The sequence below is a fragment of the Electrona antarctica genome (assembly GCF_951216825.1).
Source record: "Electrona antarctica genome assembly, chromosome: 18".
Lineage (NCBI taxonomy): Eukaryota > Metazoa > Chordata > Actinopteri > Myctophiformes > Myctophidae > Electrona > Electrona antarctica.
This window is the reverse complement of record NC_136799.1, coordinates 42,186,469-42,207,489: the sequence shown is the minus strand read 5'-3', so window position 1 is coordinate 42,207,489 and position 21,021 is coordinate 42,186,469. Positions and strand designations below refer to the sequence as shown.

Genomic DNA, 21,021 nt, shown 5'->3' with positions numbered 1-21,021 from the left:
TTTAAAAATACGTATTTTTTAGAGGTATAGGTTTGTGGTATTCCAGTCAACCCCTTATTATCATCTGACCTGCATGGGCTTTATCCCATTTTGGGGCGGGAACCCCTTTTGGTGTTAGCATTATGTTATGCTTTAGCTATTGAAAAATAGCAGATCTACAAGCTCGTAGCGCGGCACCGAGTGCCACGCTACGAGCTTGTAGGTCTGCTATTTTTGAGACATTTTTAGAATCTGATCTCAGGTCAAAATGGGTTATATTGTGTCCTGCAGTGGGCGCGCTGAAGACTAACCGTCACCTGAAGGAGCTGCACCTGGCCGGCAACCAGCTGAACTGCTACCAGGACTCCATGCAGCTGGGCGACCTGCTGAGATACAACGACACGCTGAAGATCCTCCAGCTCAGCCACAACGCCGTGGCAGACGCCGGTCAGTGTCGTTAGGATTTCGTCGACTAACGCTATAATATAATACGACGAAAAATGTTTCGTCGACTACACCTTTTTTTTTTTACAGACGAAAACTAAATGGAAACTAGATGAAAACTATAAGTTATGACGAACTAAAACTGTAAGACTAAATATGTTGACAATTTTGTCAACAAAATGAAAACTAGACAAAATTGTTAGGAAGGGACTAGTGGACAAGAGATCCAGTATAAGTTATTTTACACTTGGTTGCATGCTGAAAATAGCAGATCTACAAGCTCACAACGTGTCGCAGCGCGTGCTTGCGTGCGTGCATGCGTGCGTGCGTGCGTGCGGCGTGTGTGCAGCTGGTAAAATATGACTGTAATTGTTTACTTCACTTTACGTGTGTGTGAATTAACGCCCATACTCTATCATACTACAGCATCACACAAAAGCATCAAAAGTCTCGAAAAGTGACGCGAAGCGGCACGCTTTCAGCTTGTAGATCTGCTATGTTCGTCCTGAAAATAACAGTTTTCCATCCGACAGACAATATTTAATATTTATTTTATTGAATTTCTTAAGTTATATTGTGTAAAACCTTGTGTGTATATAAGTGCTGACCTATATGTAGGTTAAGTTGTTTATTTGTCATTATCTTTCTGAAGAGTCATCCGTACGTTTCTTGGAAGCAACAACAAATGGGATTAAAATGCTTTTGATTAGTGTGGAAAAGCAATCAAAGTCGGCCCTATAGACTTATCGGGGGGCCCTAGCATTTGGATTTGGGGACCCCGGGCCCCACCCCTCACAGTTTTATTTTGTTTGTTTTCTCAGACATGCTGAGGCATGCAATGCAACACTAACCTCCGCTGCCAGTCAGCGCCGGTGATCCAACGCGTGCGCCATTAGAGCACACACACACACACACACACACACACACACACACACACACACACACACACACACACACACACACACACACACACACACACACACACACACACACACACACACACACACACACACAGTTTAAAATTCCTCCTTCCCCGTTCTAAAATTAGGTTTAAGAAATGTATTTCATTCTCATGTCTGAGTGTGCTGTTTATTAGATTAATTGATCGGCGAGAAACACAAAATAAGACACTGTTTATTATTGGGTCTCGGCCAGCTCTGAAAATGTTGTTACTGTAAGTTTACACTTCAGTATACATACAGCACTGCAGGATTCCCAAACACTGGGCCGAGACCCATGTGTGGGCCGTGGGACCGACCTTTGTGCGTCGCCCGTAAATATCCCCCTTTTTTGTGATACTTTTTTGTGATTATTTTCATGTCAAAAGATTTAAAAAAGAAAAAAAATCATCCATAAAAATAAATTCAACCATTTCAAATTTTTAAAAATTCACACCCATGTGAAATGAGGGGTGCTAATATATTAAAGTCTAATGTTGATTAGGTGATGTAATGGTGATGTAAAACAAACGGTGACAAAACAAACTCTCTTTATTGTTGTGTTAGGGACAAGATGACGTACATTTTCCCTTCATTGTAAATGGCGTTTTTAAAACAAACATTGAACTATAAAAACACACATTAAACCTGTATATATAGGAGGGGCTAGCGCCCCTCAAATATGAGAATGGGTCTCTGTCCGAGTCATGTTGTGTGGTGAGTCATGTTGTGTGTTGTGAGTCATTTTGTGTTGGGCCTCACTAACACCTAAGGCTTCGTACACACATAAAGAAAAAAATGTCCTGTGCTCTGCCTGTGTTTCATGGCCGCCCTTGATTGCCCCCCCTCCCCCCAATAAAACACAAGTGTTTGGTCAAACCACGTGACTTCCATTGGAAAAGAATTGAGGCAGCCATGAAACACAGGCAGAGCACAGCACAGTTGTTCTTTATGTGTGTACGAAGCCTCAGTCATGTTGTGTGTTGTGTGGTGTTGTGAGTCATGTTGTGTGTTGTGAGCAGTGTTGTCAAGTAACTTAAGTAATATAATACTTTCAGTAATATTACTTTTTTCCAGTAATATGTAACTTAACTAGTTACTTTCACATTTTGAGTAATAATATTACATGTTACTTTTTTCCTAAAGTAACATTATTACTATTTTCACAAGCCTTGGTAGAACGGTGGGTTTGAGTGTTTATTTATAATGGTAGACTGGATAGGGGTCAAGTTGCTTTGCAGACAGCTGATCCGCTCTAGATCTAGACTCTAGAGCGGATACGGAAACGATGCACACTCGTCGGTACGTATGTGTGAAGTATCGGATGCAGAAGGGCGGGCCTTAAACCGTCCGGAACACGGAACAACAACCTAATTACTGGAGGCGAGAGAAAAAAGTAATAAGTAAAGTAATAACTAATAAGTAACTAGTTACCTTTCTCAGGGAGTAATACGTAGTGTAACTTTATTCCTTTTTTTTGAAGTAATAAGTAATAAGTAGTATATTACTGTTAAAGTAATATTTTGTCATGTTGTGTTGGTGTGCTTCAGACAGTCATGTCTTGTTGGTGTGCTGCAGGTCTGGAGGAGCTGTGTGAGGGTCTGAGGTGGCAGACAGCTGGCCTGAAGGTCCTACTGCTGAGGAACAACCGCATTACATTCCACGGCATGGAGCACCTGACCAAGACGCTGGTGAGGAACGGCATCCGCTCGTAACTCCGGCAAGGTGCACGGCTTCGCGTGCGGTCGGGTGTATATCTTTGGTCCGACGTACTATAACAGTCCGACGCGCAATAGTCCCGACATCCTATACCCCAAACCTGACCCATACGCGTGCGGAAGCCACGGGTGAGTCTTAACCGGCCACACATACGCGCGTCTTAACCGGCCACACATGTCGGGTTAGGTGTAAACGGCAGCGCATGCCGGGAGCGATGGTGTTGTCGAGCTAACGCCTGTCATACTGTTAGCATATGCACCCCATGTATGCCATTTTAACCTTAATGTTCACCTATTTTTTTCTTCTAAAAATGTGCTTATATGACATGCCCAATTGGGTTCATGTGGTTAAAAAGACATAATTGTGCTGCACTGACAAAAGCCTGCATGCCTCAGACCTCGCCGAATAGGAAGTAGGAAATGACAAGTCTCCTCAGTCCCGCCTCCGCACACGTTTCGCAGCGCCTAATAATGCCTAATAACACCGCGGCCGCTCCTTAATTCCTGCCTGACTGGCAGCATAAACTGCACCTTCCATTCATGTGAGGGGCGACCCGGGGGCAGTCAAAAGGCTCGAAATTAAAGGCCTGCCTTATGCCGGAGGACGACGCGTGCGCACCGCGCACACACACTCTCTCCCCGTGCTACTGTCAGAGGCGCAAAAAAAAAGAGTGTTGGTTTGATGAAATAATCGCCGCGTGTTGAGCAGAAGGGGGCCATCGCGCGGCCTGCCAGTCACGGGGGATAAGTAGTACGTCCTCGAAGGCCGTAATGATGATAATTAGGCCCGTGGCGCGGGCCCCGTCTCCAATATGAGGGCAGGAAGGACTGTTATTAACCTTTCTGCTTGGTGTTATAAGGGTGCCCTCTCGTCGACTCATCTTCTCAGGGAGGGGGAAAATTGTGGAGCGGAGAGAGAAGACGTTGCGGACCACATGCGGACTTGCGTGGCATCAGAGCGCATAAGCGGCTCGGTCGAAAGCCTCTGCCACTTTAGACAGCCCCACAGATTTGGTGCCGGTATAACCCGACTCTTCGTTTGAACGATGGCACATTTAGGACATTAAAGTCTATATGTTATTAACATTCTGTGAAAATCGCTGATCTGTACGAGCACGTCAGCTATATTTCTCCAAACAGATTTGGTGTCAGCGGCGGGGGGGGGTGAGTTTAGAGGCAACCCTGGTCAATGAAGTAGGGATTATTATGTGGCAAATTACAAGCATGTTTTCTGAAATGAGTATACGTTGGCATGGCTCTTGTGGCGTCTTTGTACGTCCGTCGCGTCTCTTCAGAATCACAAGCTTCCCAATATATATATACACGTGTGTGTGTGTGTGTGTGTGTGTGTGTGTGTGTGTGTGTGTGTGTGTGTGTGTGTGTGTGTGTGTGTCTGTGTGTGTGTGTGTGTGTGTGTTTTTGACAGGCTTCAACCATGCTTGACTCTCACACGCTCTCAAGCACTCTGTCGCCTCTTTAATTGTCTGACATTATCCCCCATTCGCACCCGTTCGGCACTCTCTCTCTCTCTCTCTCTCTCTCTCTCTCTCTCTATCTCTCTCTCCTCTGTCCGAATGAATCCTCTGAATCCTCTCCTTTCCTATGAAATGATGAAAAAAGTGTAAACATTTTCAATGACCTTCACATGTGCGCTGCCTGCGTGCGTGCGCGCGTGTCTCGAGATGCTCCCTCGATCAGTTGTCTTTCCTTTCCTTTCCTTTCCTTTCCTTTCCTTTCCTTTCCTTTCCTTACTATTTCAATTCCTTTCCTTGCCATTCCCTTCCTTTTGTCCTTTCCTTTCCTTAGCCGCCTCCGCTCTCCCTCTCTTTCCGAGCAGTGACCGAACAAGTGTAACGAGGGTGTCGGGTAGGGGGGGGTGGGGGGAGGGGGGGGGGGGGGGGGGGAATACAGAGGCGTGTGTGTGGTACGTTCCTTCTCGCACCGTTGGGCAACATCCAGCCCCCCTGGTGCCCCCGACACCCCCGCTTTTCCACGGCAGCTAATCAGGCTTCAATGCTAATGTGACTCTGGAGAGACTAAACATGAGTTCTGACTATTTAACACCAGATGAAACATTTGAAGAAGAAAAAAAGTGTGTGTGGGGGGGGGGGGGGGGGGGGGAAGGGGGGGCAAAAAAGGAATAATAATCAGAGAAAAACACAAGCCTGCAAGCCTTTCACATTAAGCAGAAGCACATGAAGTAATAATAATAACGATAATATTGCTTGAATAAGTGCTTGAATTGGAAAAAAGTTAAGACAGAGAACAGAACCGGTTGCCAAACACTTTCTTTAAAAGGCAGGACAAAACAATTAGATTAAAAAACAATTCATTATAATGTAATGAATTGTTTTGATTTATGTAATAAATAAAAGCAACAAATAATAATAATCCTCCATAAGACGTTACTTAAGGTATTGTCGACAGTGGAATCTGAAGAATGTGGCATAGTTGGAATGGCAGCATCTAAACTAGCTAGTAAACCAAGTCTAGAAAAGTACCCACATTATATGAAATCATGGTGTGTTATGTCTTAAAGGAGAATTCCATGCTAGAATGCTTTCTTACCTTTATTTGTATAGTTGTTACGTCCCACCGTCCAGGTGTTATTTTGTGCAAAAGTGCATTATTGGCTATTTCCACTAATATTACACCTCAATGGGGGTTGGGTTTTTGTGCTAATTCGCTTATTTCCATCGAAATAAGTAGTAAAGTGTGCCGCTCGGGATACTATTTACATTATGAAGAGAGGATATATACAAAAAATATAGATTTTTGAGCGATGGAAATAAGCGAATTAGCATAACACCCCAATGCCCTATTCAATTCAATGCAATTCAATGCAATTCATTGAGGGCTTATGGTAGGGGAAATAGCCAATAATGCGCTTTTGCACAAAATAACACCTGGACCTCTTTGGTGGGGACGTAACAACTACAAATAAAGGTAAGAAAGCCTTCTAGCATGGAATTCTCCTTTAAAGCGGCAATCCTGAACTTATTTGAATGAATAAAACTGTATTTTAAGTACCAATCTCACAGCGTGTCAATGTAGATTGGCTAGTTGAACTATTCAAAAATGTTTTTCAAAATAGTAAAAAAAAATAATAAAAAAAAAAAGCTAAAGAAGTTTAGGGATAAGGGGTTTAGCGGTGACGAAAATGGAGCCCAATGGCTCTACCCCGCTGGGGAAAAGGTGTCAAAGCGTCTGGAGACAGTAGCCAATAACACAGGGAAAAAAAAGGTATTTGGTACTACTTTTGGTGTGGTATACCTCTCCTTACTTCAGTCATGCCGAGTGTTAAGGATTGTAGCTTGAATATGTTGATGCAGACAACTCCCCACAACTATTTTGTGTTATCCTTTTAGCTCAAATGTCTGACTGTACCTCGTGCTGCATACATTTCTGTCTAATAAAGAATTCAATCAATCAATCAATCAATCATCAATCAATCAATCATGTGATATTTTAAACGTGAACATGTATATTTTCTTGAACGTTCTTTTCTATAGCCAGCTCTGAGGGTCCTGGAGGTTTTGGATCTGTCAGAGAACGGCGTGGGAAACGAAGGCGTCCAGATGCTAAAGGAGCCGCTGATAACCAACCACTCACTGAGACACCTGGGCCTCGGACGCACCCACATGACCTGCGAAGGTAGAGAGTGTCCCCTGTGTTTCATCATCTCCCCTCAACCGCTTCTTTCTTGCCCACTTCAATTGCTCCAAACTAGTCTGACGTTGGATGACAAGTTCCATTTAGTGTATTGCAGTCCCTTCCAGTGGCGTTTCCAGGAATTGCATTTTGGGCAGGCAAGAATTATATTTTGGACAGGCAAGATGTGTTAATTGTCGTCCACAATCGTAGCACTAAAGGTTTTCAAAGAGATATACCTGCCAGACGAGTAGTATACAAAGGCTTGCATTTACATTCCAATGGGTGATTGAGGGTCGCGCTCTACCGCGACGGCCAATCAGCTGTCCATTAATAGTTCTCACGTCTTGTTTTTGACCTCTTTTCTTCTCATTGTATGGATTTTGGCAGAAACATAGGGTTTTTTCAGAAAACTGTCAGGATTTAAAAAGACATTTTGTAGGATCGTCCTCATCAGGTCTAAATGGGTTAAATATCCTCTGAAGGCGCGGTGGCGTTGGCCGAGTACCTGGCAGAGAGCCGCCAGATGGTGCACCTGGACGTGCGCGACAACGACGTGCGCGTGGGAGGCCTGATGGCCCTGGCGCTCGCCCTGAGGATCAACGGCTCCCTGACCACCCTGGACCTGGACCCCACACCCATAGACGAGCAGGTAGGACCAGTGGCGTTTCCAGGAATGACATTTTGGGCAGGCAAGAATTACATTTTGGGCAGGCAAGATGTGTTAAAGGAGAATTCCATACTAAAAGGCTTTCTTACCTTTCTTTGTAGTTGTTACGTCCCCACCAAAGAGGTCCAGGTGTTATTTTGTGCAAAAGCTCCTTATTGGCTATTTCCCCTACCATAAGTCCTCAATGAATTGCATTGAATTGAATGCTAATTGGCTTATTTCCATCGCTCAAAATTATTTATTTTTTATATCCTCTCTTCATAATGTAAATAATATCCCAAGCGGCACACTTTACACTTATTTCGATGGAAATAAGCCAATTAGCACAACACCCCATAGCCCCATTCGATTCCCATTCAATTCAATGCAATTCATTGAGGGCTTATGGTAGTGGAAATAGCCAATAAGGAGTTTTTGCACAAAAAAAACACCTGGACCTCTTTGGTGGGGACGTAACGACTACAAAGAAAGGTAAGAAAGGTAAGAAAAGCATTCTAGCATGGAATTCTCCTTTAAATGTTGTCCTCCCGGGCACAATCAGTAGCACTAAAGGTTTTCAATGAGATATACCTGCCAGACAGTAGGATACAAAGGCTGAAAGGCATAACATTTGCATTCGAATGGGTGATTGAGGGTCGCGCTCTATACGCGCAACGGCCAATCTGCTGTCCACTAATAGTTCTCAGGTCTTGTTTTTGTCCTAGTTTTTGGATTTTGGCCAGGCAGAAAATGGATTTGGACAGGCGGACGCCTGTCCTCGCCTTATTGTAGTCGTAGATACGCCTCTGGGTTTCGGCTTCGGACGTGGGGCGGCTCGCCGGAACCGGGCTCGCACCCTGGGCGCGTTCCTGTGGGTCTGTAACTTATATGTATGAATGTATATGGGCATTTCTCAACGTGGAAACGATTGATAACTGATGATTGAATAATTGTGATTATCTCAAATAATTGCGATTAGGCGATTATGTAATAATTGTGACAGGCCTATAGGTATAGGAATAGGACGAGCTATGTATACGCTCCTCCACGCCACTAGTGAGTAGTATACTGTAGTGTAGGCCCACTTGTGATGGACTTTTTTTGTATTGATTTGGTCAAAATTCAATGTTTTGTCATGGACATACAAATGGAGTGAACAAACACATAGGGAGCTAGCCCTAAATGATCATTACAGGGTCTGTATAGCGTGCCCCAGCCTGTGTGATTTCTGGTCTATTGAGGGGCCGGGTGCCGGGTCGAAAACAGGTGGTCCTGTTGGTTCAACGATCTGAGCACCCTCCTCCCCTCCCCTCCCCTCCCCTCAGTAGAACACTGACGTCACCAAATTTGGAGCGCCGCGCCTCTGCACCGTTTGTCCGTGCACGGACATACTGATGACAGCTGCGACCGCTTTTGCATGGGAGCCATGCCCGTTGCAACTTGCAAACGTAAATGCATACATTACTCGTTTTCAGAGTACCGGTACTTAGTGCAGAACACATATTATCATCATAACCTTCAATCATTTAAGTACAATTGAGGGGCATGCACTCATTTTTAATGTAGCCGAATACAGAGCACAAAATCAAACAGCAAAATAAAATATAAGAATCAGAAGACAGAAAATACCCCAAACTAAACAGATAGACCGATAATTAATTAAAACAGTTACAATGTTGAACAAAAGTGTTGGAAATCATTTCCCTGAAGGACTTCTGGAGCTCATTCCAATCAAATGGAGCACAGACAGAGAATGCTGCTTTGCCTAGCCTTGTGTTAGCAAATGGAACCTTGAGGGTCAGGAAGTCACTCGAGCGGGTCTGATAGGTACTATAGGATTCTGATCCAACATAGAGCAAATGTAAGGGGTATCATAGTACTTGGGAGGCCGGTCCATGGTTTCAGTATGTGGATAACATCAAGACATACAAACGGATGGAGGAAGGGACAGATACGGATATCTCAATGTATATGGGCACAGACAGAAGTCGTTTGAAGTCGAATGGTAAGACAGTAGTTCTCAAGTTGTGTAGGGCACGCACGCACGCACGCACCCACGCACCCATGCACGCACACAGTTGCACACACACACATCCCAACGTCCACATTCTGGGTGCAAACATTCGGCGGAAATACAATCTACAATCTGAGCACTCATGGTCTGGAGACAGAGTGAGCACGTTCGTTTCAGACAGGTTAAAAAAAAGGGCAGGAGCTCAAGCCCCCTTTGATGTTTACGTGTGCCTGATTGACGATGTTACCCCCTCACATCTTGTCTTTAACGTCCCACCCGGAGTCAGTGTGGTCACAGATTTGTCACTTGAAGATGCAAATAAGTCATTCATGTCTGCGTTCATCAGTGATACAGTTTTCTTGTCCCCCAGACACCCACCCCCCCCCCCCCCTCTCCCCCCCCCCTCTCCCCCGCTATACCTTTCCGGGGCTGTGACGGCCCGAGGAAAACGATGCCATAACTTTAATATATGCCCCTGCTGGATTCACGAAATAATTACCCGCACTTGCCATCTGTTTGTCATGATTTTATCTCCGCTAACTTATTTGCATATTAAAGCATTAATTAAAATCTCCAAGGAACCCGAATGCTTACTTTAAAATTAACTCTGAAGGCGATCCACGCGCCGCGCTCCCCCCCCCCCCCCCCCCCCCCCTACCCAACCCCCCCACCCCCGACGTTGTTTTATTTCTGTTTGCAGTGTTTGATTTGGTTGTTGTTTTGTTCTGTTCGTCTGCTTGGTGTTTACACGATTAAAGCCCCAGATTCTTTATGAAGTATCTCCTCTGGCTGGAGTCAAACGGGAAGACGGGGCAGTTTTCGGCTTTTAGGAATGACTGCATTCGGCGCATGTGTGTAATTATAAACAGTGATGGAAGTAATAATGTGATTTGTTTGCGGAGGGATTTGGTGTGGATGGAAAAACAAGGGTCAAAGTATACAGTTGCAATTCAAGTCCGGTTCTTGAAGACTAGAGGGTTTAAGACAAGTGAACGTAGCAATACCTCCATGTAGACATACTTTGTTACATAAGTATACTGACGCATTGACATCAAAATATAATTACACAAAAGTACTATACTCATTATGCTGATTGTCCCATTTCCCAATCACATTATTGCATTTTAATGTGTTCATCGCTTTATTGTTGCAGCTGGTTTTAATTACTTTATATGCTGTACTTTGTGTAATATACATCCTCATTCATCAGTAAAATATGTTCTACTAATAATCTCAATTAGTAAAGTAATAACTAGTAACTGAGAAAAGGACAGTATTTGTCTGTGAGATGCAGTGGAGTAGAATGCCTATAGCAAAATGGAAGTAAAGCTAAAGTTACTCAAAATTGTACTAAGCATAGGCTAGTTTTTTTGTAATATCCACCAGTGGGGGTCCACGGCCAAATACATACCATATTAATTTGGGGTTGCTTGACATGAAAAACAAGTTTTGAGGTCTCATATATGCACCAAAGCCTCCATATTGGCGCTTCTGTCTCTTCACGCCTCCCTAAGCCGCAGAGAGACGCGATTAGCATTTCCCGTCATTGTCGGGAGTTAGCGTGTGCTCTGGAATTTCTTTTTTTTTTCATAAGGGGAATGGTAATAAGGGAATTTTTAAGCTCCGTCAGGTTTCGGAGTCACACAGCTGGGATTTGTCTTGGCGTGTCACATTCAGGTGGGGAGGGAGTGACGATATTGCATTAAAAAAGCAAATCTTTCCATCAGGAAACGGCGGGGGGCCCAGATCAAGTGTTCTCACTCGGTGCTCAGTCAGTATTCCCAGGGTCGACCGCCGTGGAAAGACGCTGGAAATGTCATTCTTTTCGGAGAGAAAACGAGTGTGTGTGCCGTGCGCGCGTGTGTGTGCCGTGCGCGCGCGTGTGTGTTGCAGGGGCACATTGCCGCTCGTGTTTGACGGAGAAAGTGACAATTTGACTGGGAAAAGCACGTCGCCATCTTACATGCGAGTTCATGTGTTCAGACATGCCGTTTGCTTGTGTGTGACTGTGCGTGCGGTGTTAAGACGACGCGGGGGGGAGATTGTGGATGCGCATATTTAAAAGGGCAAAAATAAAGGAGGGAGGGAGTGTGTGTGGCAGCTTGGGGGAGGGGGGGGGGGGGTGTTATCTGGGTCCTCTCGTCTTTGTTTACAAGAGTCCTGATGTTTTTTTTTCCGTCTCTGCTGCCACACTGCTGCATTTGATCATTGGCCCTGTTTGCTGTTAATTATTCATTATTTACCCGTCTAAAATATTCATCCCGATTCTGAGGGGCTAAGTGTTGGCTGTATAGCCACACTGCAAGGTGGAGTTGTTTATGTGTGTCAACCAGACCTTATATAGCAAAAAGCCGATGCACACCTCAAAAGGCATGGTGACAGGTGCGTAGGGCAAAGAGAATATTGCTGTCGGGAGGAAACCTCATAACTCCATATTTGAGTTTTTTTTATTTCTTTTTTTGGCATAAATCAGTGCTATTGAACACCGTCTGTGTGTTGTTTCGAAAACATTGAACCAATGGAAAGTAGTATAAAGTGCTTTGGACAAAACCTCTTAACTCCATATTTTTTTTGCATAAATCAGTGCTATTGAACACCGTCTGTGTGTTGTTTCGAAAATATTGAACCAATGGAAAGTAGTAAAAAGTGCTTTGGACAAAACCTCTTAACTCCATTGGACCCTCAAAATGTCTGCTAAAGCAACTAACTCCACCACCTCTCCCCCTCTCATGGAAGTAATTGACAAATATATAAAGTTACAACACCAACTTTGATGAGGCTGTATTGCTTTGTTTAAAAAAAGTATTAACAAAGAAGAGGTCCCGCACACTGTCAAACTTGCCAAAAAAGTGTTGGTCTTTATTAGATAATAAAGAGTCTTAACTGGCCACGCAGGTGTGACCATCATGGATCAAAAACCGATGAGATGGCACCTCTGTGGTATCTTAGAAAAACACAACCTTTTTACGTTTGAAAATACGTTTTTTTTCTAATATCAAATAGTTTTTTAAATGTTTACATGGTCATGTTTCACCTTTGTTCTCTGGACTGGTAGTTAGACTTCCGAGCTCTGGTAGAGCAACCACACGAGCCTCAACAAGTGGTAACTGTATTGTTCCCAGGTGTAACAACTCATTCGGACAGTCTGCCTTCTCAGTAAAGCGAGCAAACCTATGGAACTCTTTGCCTACGGTTCTAAAACTAGAGACGGATGGTAACGTGTTCCACAGAGGACTCAAACTATGGTTGAAATCAAATCAACTGTGTTCACATGTATAGCTTGAGGTACTAGAGTGATTATGTTTACTTGTGTATTTGAGATTATGTAATGGGTACTGTAATTTTGCTGTAAATATTATTAGAATGTATAATTTTTTTGTATTTGATTGGGTGTTTTTTTAAACTAAATTGTATTTTTTAGAAAAGTCTCCTGTGGACAAGTGGTGAAAATTAGCACATGTGCTAACACACTGTAAATGATGCATCTACAATTTGTACAACTGAGCAATGCAATTGTTATGTCCATATCAAATAAATAAACAAACATAAACCATCGGGGTGTCTGACTTATGGGCACTCCCCGTTTTACTCAGGGAGTCTGGCCTTTAAGATACTCAGATGATATACCCATTCACCTGTCCAATAGCCTCTGAAACACAGACGTTTTTATTTCCAGGGAGGAAAAAAAGGTCTGGGGCCGAGTCCACTTCAATACGGCATACAGCAGCGCAAACGTTGATCACTCTCTGGTGATTTCTGATCGTCTGCACCTTTGTTAAATTGACGCACACACGCACACACGCTCACATTAATTAGTCTCATATCGTGCAGCTGCGTCTAGATTCTCCCGGCGGATCCTGCCGGGAGCTGCCTATATGCCATAGAAAGCATAGGTGGACCCCAGGCTTAAGGCCTATTCATAGTCTGGATTTTCGGTGGTGAGGTGACCACAGAGTAAAAACAGAGAGAAGGGCTGGAGCGGTGGCGGTGGTTTGCTCTTCACCGCGGCTCGTGACGTCATGTTGTAGTTCGGTGGTCACCTAACCACCGAAAATCCAGACTATGTATGAGCCTTTACCTGTCCAATGACTACTTCTCTAGAGTGAGTGATGCCCATGGCCTTAACACCAGAGGGAGCTCGCCTGACTCGCCCACCGCAAATTCGGCTCAAACATACATGGGGGAAAATGCATTCTGCTATATGCTGCCACCAAAATGTGGAATGCAGTATAGCAAAAATACTCCCAAACTCAAAACGAATGCTCAGTACGGAATACAGTACTGCGAGAGTGTATACAGATGGAACCCCACGGACGCGTAAGAGAGAGAAAATGAGGGACCCCAGACAGTCAATGAAGTATAGGGTTGTAGGGTTGAGAGAGAGAGAGAAAGAGAGGCAGGGGGGAGAGGGGGGAGAGAGAGAGGGGGGGAGAGAGAGAGAGAGAGAGAGGTGTCTGCTAAATGCTAATTCCCCCACACAGTAACTCTGTAATTTTCTCGACCGTTTCGGACACAGGGCGGCTCGCCGGAACCGGGCTGGCACCCTGGGCGCGTTCCCTGTGGATCTGGAAGTTCCTGGGACCCACCGGGGGCCCCCACACGGAGTTGCACCACTCAGTTCACACAAGTGTGATTTTGTTCTCTTTCTGGTCGGTGGATTTTGATAATAACAGAAAGCTACTGGCATGCGAGGGGAGGGGAGGGGGGGGGGGGGGGGGGTGTTGTCTTCAAACGTTTGAGTCTGATCCACTGAGCCCACTGGCCTCCTGGGGGACTGTGGGTATATATTTCGGGCACCTTTCCGGGGCTGTCACAACCCCCAGTGGTCAGGTGACGGGACAGCCTGACCAAGGCGTGTAGTGGGGCACCCCGGGTTCCCAGCTCAGAGGGGTGATGGTTCGCATCATCACAGTGGTATACAGTCAGTGCCAGCCAGCCAGAACCCCGGGCTCCATTAGCAACGCCTCATCACCCCCCCCCCCCCCCCCCCTCCCCCCCCCCCAACCCCGTCATACCACCATGGCACGTCAGACCCAGAAGGAGTGGGAAGACATACGACAGATATTTGGTGATATTGGCTATTTCCCCTACCATAAGCCCTAAATGAATTGCATTTAATTGAATGGGAATTTAATGGGGCTATGCAGGGTGTTGTGCTAATTCGCCGCTCAAATTTTTTTTTTTATATATCCTCTCTTCATAATGTAAATAATATCCCAAGCGGCACACTTTACTACTTATTTCGATGGAAATAAGCAAATTAGCACAACACCCCATAGCCCCATTAAATTCCCATTCAATTCAATGCAATTCATTGAGGGCTTATGGTATAGGGAAATAGCCAATAAGGAGTTTTTGCACAAAAAAACACCTGGACCTCTTTGGTGGGGACGTAACGACTACAAAGAAAGGTAAAAAAGCCTTCTAGCATGGAATTTAACGCAGTGGTTCCCAAACTGTGGTGCGTGCACCCCTTGTGGTGCGTGAGCGCCTTCTAGGGGCTGCGCAACATGGAAAGGCTAATGGTGGTGCTATGGTTTTATTTTTAATGATTAACATATTATGCCAATATATGACAAGTATATGCAGAATATAGCCTATGCTGCATACTATATATGCATTGCATATTCAGGTTCATGTATGTGCATATATGTGGATATATAGGAAATATACTGTACGTCTAGCTTATGCAATTTTTTATTTCCATGTGGGAGGGTGCGTCAGCTATATAGTTGGGAGTTAACAGGGGGTGCATGGCCAAATATGTTTGGGAACTGCTGCCTTAACGCATTAAGACCTGAGGCCGATTCTACGAATACCTTCTAAATCTGTACTTTGGGCCGCGGACACCCCCCCACCCCCCCCATCTAAAAATGTGTTGGCCCCAGAAAAAAATGTAATCAAATGTATTCAAGATTTTTCATTTTCAAGCACTTTCAAGATTTTTCAAAAATGTAATGATCAAACAACAAATAGCAAAGAAAGAAAGAAAGAAAGAAAGAAAGAAAGAAAGAAAGAAAGAAAGAAAGAAAGAAAGACAATCCTATTGTTATCCACTTAGCAAATTACAACCTGCTCAATGTTTGTAGTGGAAAAGAGGACTTCTTCAACACATGATGAAGGGACAATCCAATGGACGGAGAGAGAGAGAGAGAGAGAGAGAGAGAGAGAGAGAGAGAGAGAGAGAGAGAGAGAGAGAGAGAGTCAGAGAGAGAGAGGAGAGAGAACAATCCCAAGTCTCTTTGCAAACATAACAACAGCAGCAGCGGTAGCGTAGCGGCGGTATTGCGGCACATTTCTCGATGCACTCCTGATGTATTTTCAGGCAAAAACAGGCATATTTGCCAGCTGTGTAATTTACTGCGGCTCTCATTTGCATATTAAAGCCTTAATTAGCCCCTCTGAGCTGTGTGTGTGTGTGTGTGTGTGTGTGTGTGTGTGTGTGCGTTGGGGGGCGAGGTGGGTACTGGGTAGTGTAATCATTGGACGTGTAGTCAACAGAGGGGTGTGTGGTATGGTGCGGTGCTGTGTGTGTGTGTGTGTGTGTGTGTGTGTGTGTGTGTGTGTGTGTGTGTGTGTGTGTGTGTGTGTGTGTGTGTGTGTGTGTGTGTGTGTGTGTGTGTGGGAGGATGTGGTGTGTGGTGGATGGTGGACGGGGGTCCGTAGGAGCGAGGCAACGGCAGGGGGCTCCGAGTAACTTCCTTCAGTCGTAGTGGGGGGAGGGGGGGGGGGGGGGGTGGGATGCGGGAGGCCCCCCAGCTAAATGTATTAATACCGCATCACAATTATTTTAACACTTTATTACACTTACTTACTTTCATAGGATTCTACCTCATGCATGGCGTCCCTATTTTGGGGATGTCAGGTGAAAATCTTTAAATATCTTCGAACATTGAAGTATTTTCAAACATTGCAGATCAACAAGCTCAGCATGCATCACATGTATGTTGTGAGCTTCTGTTTTGGAAATGAATGAGTTTTGTATTTTGAGTATATATTAGGGCTCAAGTGGTTAATCTATAACTCTTGACAACATTGATTCATGCTGTTATTTATGTCCAAAACTGTTACGTTTCAGGATTCAAATAAAAAAATTGCAGATCTACTAATAGTAGCAGATCTACAGTCTCTAAACGTGTCGTTTCATGCCACGTTTTGAGCTTGTGGATCTGCTACTTTTGATGATTTATTTGTGTGTGTGTGACGCTGTAGTACGATCACGTGGGGCGTTAATTGACGAGAAAAACACAAAATGTTTGAATATAATGTTTGCACATAATGGAGAAATGGAAATAGTGTCGCTATACATGAAACCCCATGTGCACAAGCACAAAACACACAGACACAGACACACACCCACACAGCTCTCTCCTACCTTGTGGTCAGGGACCTAGGTGGCGCTGCAAACGAGATCCGTAGAGGCCGCCCCCGCGAGAATGAGGGGAGTCGTGCGCGTGTGTGGTCCGAGCGTTAAGGTGGTTGCACACTGGACGCGTTTTTCGGAAAACCGGCGGAGAAACGCCGCAAAAAATCTGAAAAACGCGCTCTGTGTGCAGGGACCATAACTTTATAACTCCTTTTAACGTTCAACTCAGCCCGCACTAATCCTCGTCGCCAATGTTGTGTGCTTAACTTATAACTTATTAGTTAGTGCAACCTGCATTGAGTCATACACAAAGCTTGTCTTTTCGTTCATTTATTAAGTAAGCCACGCTCCTCTCGACCAGCCGGGTCTCATAACTAGTGTGTCTCTACACAATTCTGTTACCTGCTTCCTTGTACCTGTTTCTGGTCATGTGACCCAAGCAACCAATACACAACATGCAATCTAACAGGGCTTTTTGGGGGTTGCCAGTTTGGTTAAGTTGTGTGACGATATCCCCCACAAATAGTGCAGAAAATGAAAACATTGTTGTTGTGAGGAGCAGAACAGGGGTGCAAAGTGTACATTTATTCTTGTTTATTTGTTCAATGGGGAGGGGGTGCCTAGTCACCCACCAGAGATTTTATTGTATTTAATTTCATTTATTTTTTATTTTATTTCAAAAATATATATTTTTGGAGTGAAAGTGAAAGTTGCTTTCCACTGATTACATACAGTAGGCCTATGTAAGCCTTTCTTTATCAGCACCTTATTCTCAATAAGGGCCTTTCTCGGCCCCACCCTTCTCCCATTGTTTATATTGTGTGTAGTTTCCAAGATGGCCACAGCAGGGTGGGGCGGAGGTGAGCGGGTGGGGTCGACATATGCCCTTACTGGGCTGCATTCACAAATTCAAGACACCTGTCTTGCGTTTGTCTTGTGTCTGTGTTTAATGGCCGCTCCAATGCATTTCCAATGGAAGCCCATATGGTTTGACCAAACAGTTTGTTTGATGGTGGGGGGGCAAACACATTCATCAAAGCTGTACGTGTCCAGACACAAGGCAAGTGTCTTGAATGCAGCCCAGTAAGGGCATATGTCGACCCCGCCCACTCACCTCCGCCCCACCCCCTCCTGGTGCTGCGGCCATCTTGGAAACTAAACACAATATAAACAACGGGAGAAGGGTGGGGCTGAGAAAGGCCCTTATTACTGGCATTAGACACGAGCGGCAGTCATTGGCATTCCACAGACGCTGTCCCAGAACAACCTGTTTTGAGGAGGAACTCGGCGGCGGTCTCATTTTATGCAGAGCAGGCCCTCTCTCGGCCTCTCGCCGGTTGTAGCCATGCAGTAAGCGTGCGTTCCCCATTCAGACATGCAAGACAAACTCGCTCAAACAACTTGGCATAATGACCAAACTGGAGAAAAAGTTCTGCAATTGATATGGGAGTGGGGGGGGGCGCTTTCTCCTCTGCATAAGGGGGGGGGGCATATGTATATATGCCACGCATAAGTGGGGGTATCGGATCGCGTCGCCTTCTCGACGGGCATGTCCTGAGGCGCCATGCTCAGATGGCCCCGAGTCACCCATCGGCAGCCTGCAAACCCATCTGAAGACCCTCATCTGACTACCATGAAGCACTCTCTCTCTCTCTCTCTCTCTCTCTCTCTCTTTCTCTATATAAACACTGTATCTGTCAGTCATTCTCTCATTCGTCCACTAAGCCACGTTCTTTTCACTTCAGAAGGGGGGGTCTTACTGCGAAAGCCCCCCCCCCCACCCCTCACTCCCTGTCCCTCCCTGTCCACCATAGATTTAGTTTTTTTCCCCCTCTCTTTTGTATTGCGGCTATGAATATGAAATATTTTGGCAGGGCTTCGAGCCAACCGTCAAAAGTGAGAGCTTCTCTCTGTCTCTGTTTCTCTCTCTCTCTCTCTCTCTCTCTCTCTCTCTCTCCGCCTATGGGTCGGACAGGCCGCGACGCTACAGTACCACCTCCCTCCTCACTTTGCTATCACTCCGTCACACAGCCCCCCCATCCCCTCGTCTCGTCTCCTATCTGTTGTGGTCTGTTGGGGCCGGGACGGCGGGGGGACGGCGGGGGGGGGGGAGTTAGACGGGCGGAGTGGATGATCTTCTCCGCTTGGGCACGGAAGTCACGGAGCCACCGAGGCGAAATTCCGGTGCCGCGGTTTCTTCCGCTGATAAGGCGAAGAAGACACAGACGGAGACCGAGGGAGCGAGAGGGACCTTCGGCACTGCGGCGGTGTGTGTACGTGTGTGGTTGTGTGTGTGTGTGTGTGTGTGTGTGTGTGTGGATGAGGAGTGTGAAGTGGGGTTGTGAGAGGAAGTGTATTGGAGGGCAGGGATAGTGTTGCTTTGGCAGCATGCCTCCTTTTGCTTCCCGCTCCGTTCGAGAGCCCCCACCACCCCACCTTCCATCCGAGTGACAACAGTGCATGGTTCTCGAACATTTTCATGTCAAGGAGGTGCCTCAAGTTGAAGCGACTTTGGCCCGTGGACCCCCGTTCAGAAAGTATTTTGTGCCAGGAGTCAGGAGAACTCCCCCCCCCCCCCCCCCAAGGAATCAACAAAGAACTGAAAACACAAGGGCATATAAATAGACATGCAGGCTAACTAGACACAGGTGAACACAACTGACAATCGACACTGGGATAGGCTGGGGGACTAAGAGGACACAGGTGGAAAACGTAGACTAATCACAATGTTAGACAAGTCAGGTACAGAATTCCGTAAACTTCCGGTTGTCCCCATGCTCAATAGAAGTATGTAGAAGAGCCGCCATATTGGACTGGCCCCATGAAGCGAACGGAGTTTGCGTAACTCTGTCTTACATTATGGCTCTGGGCATACCTAACACATAGATGCCAAAACAATTGGAAAATGTACATTTTTGTGTATTTTTATATCGAAAGTCCATATCAAAGTCCAGCACTCGCCCAGCAGTCTGCTGTCACCCATGCGGGTGCGTGCATGCTACCCTTCTCGCCCTCAGGCATCTTACTGGTTTTAGTTAGTTTTGTAAACACACAATACAGTTTCAGTTAGTTATCGCCTGTGTCAGTCAGTCAGTCAGTCAGTCAGTCAGTCAGTCAGTCAGTCAGTCAGTCAGTCAGTAGCCTGGGCAGCATTCCTTTTCGGGTTTATGATCCGGTCGGGAGCGGATGATATCGCTACGTCATGTTGTAGTATTGTTTTGTAGTCATCAGTCATCCGGAACTTCCTTAGCCCTTTAAAAAAACGATTTTTCTCAATAAAAGCCACAGGCTACCAGAGCCTTAATTGATCCTTAATCCTTAATTGAAATGTAAAAGTATGTTCTCAGTTTGCTATATATAGGGACCTCCTGGAATCTTCTCAAGCGGGTCCGGGGTCCCCGGACGCCACTTTGAAACACACATGGAGTACGAGCGTCTTCCAAGCTGGTCTCGTCCGCTCCGTCCTTCACCTTAGAGTTAGAATTTCCAATACTTTTACTTCAATACAATACTTTTACTACTCCACTGCATCTCAGATCCAAATATTGTACTTTTAATCCACTGCATTTATTTGAAAACTTTTGTATTAGTAGTTTTTGATTATTATTACAAAACATACATTAACCAAATCAGCTCTATAGCCTATACACATTTCAGCCATTTGAAAATAGCAGATCTACAAGCTTACAATGCGTCACGATGCGAGACATTGTGAGCTTGTAGCTCTGCTATTTTCAAAAGATTCTGAAAAACTTGTGAAATGGGGCATTCTGCATGATGAGGACTTTCTACTTTCGGCACTTTAAGTACATTTTTATGCCAATATTGTTGTACTTTTACCGAATTATTTCTTTAATATAACAGACTATAACAGTAACATACTGCAGAGCTGATACTTTCACAACATGTGCGTTCCTCCTCCCCCAGTGGAAGTCAGTCATCGCCGGGCGTCAGTCTCGCTGTGGGGAGTAGAAGTGATGCAACTGTCTGGCGCGTCCAAGCAGCATGACGCGCTCCGGCTCACTTATATGATCTTTTCTTATCAGTCACATTTACAGCCTTCTATTAATAAGAACGCCTTCTCTGAACTGTGTCTGACAAACAAAGTGTGCTGTGAAGAGATGTCACCGCGTCGCCCTTATACCGGCATCATCACCCTCTTCCTCTCACGTCTCTCAAAGTGGCGGCGGGCCTTTTCATTTGAGGTCTTTCTCCTTTCTTTTGTTTTTCTTTTGTTCTTTTCGTTCCTTTCTCTCTTTTGA

At 45.3% G+C, this 21,021-nt stretch overlaps 1 protein-coding gene across 1 annotated transcript in view; it reads left to right on the top strand.

The window, feature by feature from the left end:
- LOC306941911 (protein phosphatase 1 regulatory subunit 37) overlaps positions 1-20,731 on the top strand; it is a gene marked incomplete at both ends in the record, with an annotated part of 55,023 nt that extends 34,292 nt beyond the window's left edge. The window contains 5 exons of the mRNA XM_079527549.1: positions 271-426; positions 2,940-3,052; positions 6,592-6,733; positions 7,216-7,382; positions 20,687-20,731. Coding sequence (XP_079383675.1) covers positions 271-426; positions 2,940-3,052; positions 6,592-6,733; positions 7,216-7,382; positions 20,687-20,731 — 623 coding nt within the window. The remainder of the gene's footprint in view (positions 1-270; positions 427-2,939; positions 3,053-6,591; positions 6,734-7,215; positions 7,383-20,686) is intronic.
- Between the last annotated feature and the right edge of the window lie 290 nt (positions 20,732-21,021).